Source organism: Etheostoma cragini, chromosome 22 (genome assembly GCF_013103735.1).
Source record: "Etheostoma cragini isolate CJK2018 chromosome 22, CSU_Ecrag_1.0, whole genome shotgun sequence".
In the NCBI taxonomy this organism is placed as follows: domain Eukaryota; kingdom Metazoa; phylum Chordata; class Actinopteri; order Perciformes; family Percidae; genus Etheostoma; species Etheostoma cragini.
Window position 1 is genome coordinate 9,812,794 of NC_048428.1, and position 6,136 is coordinate 9,818,929.

The 6,136-nt window shown below is 39.2% G+C and overlaps 1 protein-coding gene across 1 annotated transcript; it reads right to left on the minus strand.

Moving 5' to 3' along the window:
• Window positions 1-1,588: 1,588 nt before the first annotated feature.
• On the minus strand, window positions 1,589-5,869 carry LOC117938145 (beta-1,4-galactosyltransferase 2-like). The gene is made up of 2 exons (XM_034862594.1): window positions 4,678-5,869; window positions 1,589-2,643 (listed from the first exon to the last, which is right to left on the minus strand). The coding sequence occupies exons 1-2, from the start codon at window positions 5,068-5,070 to the stop codon at window positions 1,975-1,977; spliced, it is 1,062 nt and encodes a 353-aa protein (XP_034718485.1). The 5' UTR covers window positions 5,071-5,869; the 3' UTR covers window positions 1,589-1,974.
• Window positions 5,870-6,136: the final 267 nt, after the last annotated feature.

The following is a 6,136-nucleotide window of genomic DNA, read 5'->3' on the forward strand; positions in this document are numbered from 1 at the left end:
TGGAAAATGGCTGCAATGAAACAAAGAGTGAAAAATTTAAAGGGGTCTGAATACTTTCCGTACCCACTGTACTTTAAGAGCGTTGCTCTCAAATCAGACACTCCTCTATTGAGTCTTCTCCTGCCACCACATTGGTTACAGCAACAAACATTTCTATTATGAAGACAACAGGAGCCAGACATGAACCTTGCAGAATCTCATACCCCCCAGTAAAGATCAAAAATGTAATCTGCAATTTCCACTTACTGCGGAACGGCTGCCTGTCGACTCTGTTCTCCGCTGGTCTTCAATTACCACCAGGTCCAGATCTGTTGCGTAACGGCTGCGTCCATGACTGACAGCTGAAGTCATGAGATCTTGCGAGATCACGCGTGATCGTGCGACACAAAGGCCGTGTCTCATTCCGCACACATCCATCAGTACACTGCACATGTGCACTAGCCCCTTACTGCTGTAGTGCACATATTTGATGGTTAGTATTGTGCCAAAAGGAACACTTATGCTAAAACACTTACCGGAAATGAGGAGCGGTTGGGTTGGGTCGCTGCCTCTGAAAATCTGTCAAAAATCTCTTAAACTGACCTCTGGAAAAACAGACAGATTTAGCAACTCTATAGCCTATTTCTGTTTTCAGAAACACGTTTTTGTGAACTGTTTTTGTGAAATTTGAGATTGTATTCCGAATGAGCTGCCATCTGGCCGCCATTTATCTCAGATGTGAAATCCGGGAGAAGCCAGACCCACATGATGTGTTCGTCCAATCAACTGCCGGTTGATGTCCCTCCCCTTTCCGCTTTGTAGTCAAAATGGCGCAGGTTTAGTTTGCGTAGTGTCCATTGTTCCACACTGAACTTTTTGACTGTTTTTAGGGGGTCATCCGGGCACTTTCAGGGCACTGGCGTTTTGTGTTGTCTACACTATACACTATCACCGGAAAAGTGCTTCCAATATCCTTCACTGGTCTCCGACAAGAACAGGATCTGTTGGTCCATATCTTTAACTGTCTACGGAAAATACAGAGCCGACTCCCCAGACCAATGCTCAATCTCCAATCTATTGCACTTGGCTTGGTCAGGTGATAGTCAGCGTAGTGCTGGACCATGGTGCCCCAAATTTCATTAAAGTTCTTCCAATTGCTTAAACTTATTTTCTAAAACATTGTTACAGATCACAAATCGTCTTCTTTCAAAAATAAAGCTAAATCAACCTGTGCATCACTGAGACCAACATCGTCCCCTTTTTCATTTTATTACACTTTCCAGTGTGTGCAGCACAAACAGGTTATTAAAAGTTTTTATTACATTGTACAGTACTACAAAAATATGACATTTTAAAAAATATTGTGTAAAGGAAATGTAAAACCTTTTAGTCTGGCTCAGTTTTATCCATTTCATTTCACCTGTAAAATTGTACGTTCCTGCAATACACAAAAATCAACGGGCTGTAACAATCCCCGAGATGTCTCTTGTGTCCACCTGTCCAAACTGGTGGTCTTTCCTGTGTTCTTGAACAGACTGTTTGCTGTCGTTGGCTGAATAAATTACAGAGAGTAGCTCAATGCATCACAGGTTCATTTAAAGATACTGAATTTGAATTCTGTGTGAAAGCAAAAATTAATTACTGTAGAGATGCAAACATTTCACAGAATAGCCTAATAATTGTTGTTTGAGGATAGTGCAGAAGCAACTGAGAAACAACTTATTTGTTGATAAAGCCTACATTCAGTATGTCTGTTTAGTGCACTTGGGCAAACACACACACACACACACACACACACACACACACACACACACACCTACTTAACTCTACACCAACACACACCTTCCATTGGTGTAATAAAGAATTCCAAACTTACAGATTTCTAGAAGGTCTTAAGCCTTTAGATGGAAATTTCCAAAACATCAAAGTGACATGTTTTCAATAGAAATATTACAAACACCATGAATCATTGGTCAACGGCATTTCCATCCTCATTCATTTTAATGGAGCCTCAATATCCACAGTCATAAAAGTGTACAGTCTATCCCTCACAATACTCTTGACAGAGTATTTTAGGGAATTAATGCCATCTTTATCCATAGTCCACTTTGTTTGACTTAATTTGCCAGGATTGTTTGGATTGGGCTCATTGTGCAGGTCTCTCTCGTGTTTGACCATCCTGTACTTTCCTATCACCGAGTCAGGTCGAGAAACGGACATTCCACGGTGAAGAATTCGGTTATAGATATCGTCGTCCTCACCACCCCAGCCCCAGAAACTGTTCGGGAAGCCGTTAATCTTCAAGTATTGGCTCTTAGACAATGAAGAAACCCCGCCAAAGTAGCCGTTATAGGGTAAGTGGAAGTTAAATTTGTCCATAGCCACAGCCAAGTGTCGTGGATTGTCAAAACATCTATAAAGGTTGCGGTCATCCATAGGAACCAGGTCGATGTCAGAGAAGACAAAGCACTCATAATCATATTCTTTCAGTGCTTCGGCGTAGCCTGCGTTCATCAGTTTAGCCCGGTTGAACACTCCATCTCCATCCTGGTTGATGATGTACACTCTGTAGTCCAACTGCTGTCGTATCAATATGGGATGGAGGTAATACAGCCAGTGCTTCAGATGCTCATGCCGATTTCGGAATGCAATGATGATCGCCACCTAAACATGAAAAGAAAAGTTTGCTTAATGTAGAGAATCATTAAAACTTTGGTCATTGTACCTGCTGGTAAAAGTTAGTAAATTGTAAGGGAGAGTGGAGTGAGTTTTCACACTGTTCATAATAGTTCATAACTATCTCAAAAATCAAATGGGGACTTTGTGTGACGTCTTCTTCTTTAGTTCTTCCTGTTCAGATGTGGTCAAGGTCGCTCTAATCTGAGGTCAGCACAATTTGCTTATTTTTCTGCTTAAAAATCAAAAAATGTACACTTAAATTTAATGCAACACAATTTTGTTAGGTATAAATGTATTTTTTTTTGGGATCAACATTTTCTTTTTTATATATTTTGAAATTATAAACAATTACAAACTATACACTGAGACTAGGAATGTGTGTTAGGTATGAATGTTAAAAATAATTATTTTGCACAAAATAGAGAAGACAGTAAAGTGTCTTTTGATACTGTAGCTGAATTGCTATGTTGAGCTAACCTTGAGATTAAGCCAACATTAGCAGACATGTCATCTTGGGGCACATGTGACCAGCCAGCAAAGGAAGAAAATGCAAATTAGCAATTCTTACTGACACGCCAGTAAAGCAGCAACTAGAAAACGAAAGGAACAAGGCTCAATCTAGCTAAAGGCTGTTTCAAAAGAAAGGGAAGCAAGGGGGGGGGGGGGGGGGGGGGGGGGGGGGGAGTCAAAATCTGGACCTTCGAAGAACGAGGCAGCTAAAAGAAGAAAAAATATACAAGGGTTATCATCTTACAATGAAGAGTGCTTCTGCCTCGTTGTTGTGGAACCATTTTCAAACAGCCACCCAAAAGAGACCTGGGTAAAATGTGCAACAAATGGGCCCTTGATGCTTCCACTGTAGGCCAGGCCATTTCTGTGTGTCAGAATTGTGACTCTGACGATGAGTCTGACTAGTCAAACAGAGAGCATTGCTTTGGTTCAGAGGTTAGCAAGTTACCTGCAGCATTCCATTCAGCTTTCATTGATCAATGTGCAAGACAGAGAATGTTAGAGTTTATAATCAAAGTAAAGGGATCTTGCCACTTGATGTGTTTTGATTGAAATGTGTATTTTTTTTCCAGATTGTCTAGGCTTTTTTATTGTATTTCCAGTTCTGGTTTGAATTTAAAAATGAAATCAATATTCACAAATAAGTAGTTGTGTGTTGACAATTTATCTGCTAATCTGGCAAATTGTCACAAGTCCACATTCCCTATTCAGCAGTCTACAGCTCCGTAATAAGATTAGACGTAAAAATGTTATGAATGCAAAATATGTTCTCAAGAGTTTCTTGTTTCGTTTGGTACAAGATTTATACCATTGTGATGTATGGTGCTCAGTAATGTTAAATTTAAAGTTATGGTAGCTAGAGTGCCCTGTACCCTGTCTGTTTTAACTTTTGAAATCATTCAGATTTTTATAAATATTTTATTTAAAAAAAGAAAAAGAAAAGAAAATGATATCAAATAAATGTGTGTAATTCACACAAAACTGAATGATAAAAAAAAAAAAAAAACAGGGACTGCTACACAAATTATATAAAATTGAGTGGCAAATTAAACAGGGCCGGATGGAGAAAAACAGATGGTGGGATATTATTATTATTTATGCATCATGTTTGATATTAAAAATACATGTGGAAGGCAGAGTGAATCCTGAAGTTTAGTTTTACACCCTACAGTAAGCCTATCATTAATGTGTGAAATAAATGTTTGTTTTTCACAAAAAAAGGACAACTTTTTTTGATTATAATGTTTAGGATTATATTTTCAGACACATTTTAATTTTGGAGAAAAAAAAACTCATAACATGTTCAGACTATAATTTTCTGTACCACACCAGACACTTAGATGCTTTTTCCTATTTAGTTATCATACTTCTTACGCATTGTTCAAATAGTATGTTTATGACATGCTTCACTCAAATGTTGTGTCTAAACAAATCTAAAATCATAGTAAATGGTTCTAGTTTTTATTATTCTGTTCAGTTAATAATGTTTCTCTCCATACATTCACCTACCTTTTGTTGGGCAATACAGTCTGGAGGCATGTACCGTCCACCTTCCTGAAGAAGAGAACTAAACTCCTTTCTTACGTAATCCAAAGTCCGGTTAGAATTAAACTCCACATGGAGGGGACCCACAAGGTTTGGAGGGGTGTCAGGGCAGGGTCCCAAAGTCTTGTGCGTACTGGTTGGCATCTGCGTCTCTTCTGAGCTGACATTTTGGGGATCAGTCTCCAGCTGAACAAGTTCTTTCATTGACTGGGAAGATGTGGCATTTCCAACTGCCATGCGATATGACTTTGTAACATCAAAAAAAGTTCTGTCTTTGCTGTAGAATGTAACCACAATAAAACATCCCATACTAACAACAGCAAAAAAGGCCAGGAAGCTAAAGAGTTTTTTCAGCATTTTTGCTAGCCGGTGAGGTGAGTATTGTACGGCTCTTGTACAGCTCTGCTACCTGCATTCCCCTTTGTAAGTCAAAGGTGTTTAAACAAAAGAGCAACCAAACAGGTTTTATTGACGTGGGAGTAGCTTCCTTGTTCACGTCAGCTGATCAGGTTGGGCCTAACACCTTCTGTTAATAATTCATCTTTTCTTTGCAATTAGTTTTCTTTCATTTTTCTCAGACTCTAATGGCAGTTGAAAGTTTATTACTGTGTGTGTGAGTATGTCTACAACATAAAAATACTATTATGTAATTCCTTTTTTTGTATATTATCTACCATGTACTTTTAGACTGGTGTTAATTTATATGAAGCAAATACAAAAGACATAAGGAATGTACCAAGAGAAACTTAATTATTTTCTAAATGGTCTGTGAAAAATACAGTACAATAACTAAAATAATACTTCCTGTATGTAGTCAGATTGGGCCCTCTAGTGGTGGGTGATTGACGGTGCTGAGTGTCCGACCAGCAGGTTACCCACAACACTTCAAGAAGTCCTCAAAGAAATTAGCAGAAGTTCAAAACCCTGACAGACATCCTTAGCCAGATCCTTTCGAGTAAACCTGAGATATGTCCCAGATACTGAAACTTGTCCACACCTGCCTTTTCAAACTGGCCCCGTGTCCCCGAGATTCAATCTGTTGCCATTTGTCTTGTAGAAACAGTCGTCCTGGGAGGGCCACACCTCTAAAACACTGCAGTAAATCTCTCACGTGGAATGTCACTGATAAGTATTCTACACTGCAGTTGACTTCCTATGTTTGTGCAGATGAACCAATCGCAGTGTCAGTACAGGAAATGACATCAAAATGAGGAAGCTAGTCTTATGTCAACGTAGGCATATGGGAAGGGTGTGAGTTTCACTGCCCCACACCCAACTTCACTTTGTTTGCATCAGGAAGTAAGTCTTTACAGATAACAAGCCGTCCTAGTTTAGCCCTGTATTCACATAAAAGTGAGTAGTTTTGAAAAGTTCACGGGTACAACCAGTCCCAGCCATTATCCAGATCCTCATTCAGTTCTCA

Coding starts and splice junctions, on each gene's coding strand:
- LOC117938145 (XM_034862594.1), bottom strand. CDS start 5,070: ATGCTGAAAAAACTCTTTAGCTTCCTGGCCTTTTTTGCTGTTGTTAGT. Junction 2,644..4,677: donor ACTGTATTGCCCAACAAAAG/GTAGGTGAATGT, acceptor TTTCATGTTTAG/GTGGCGATCATCATTGCATT.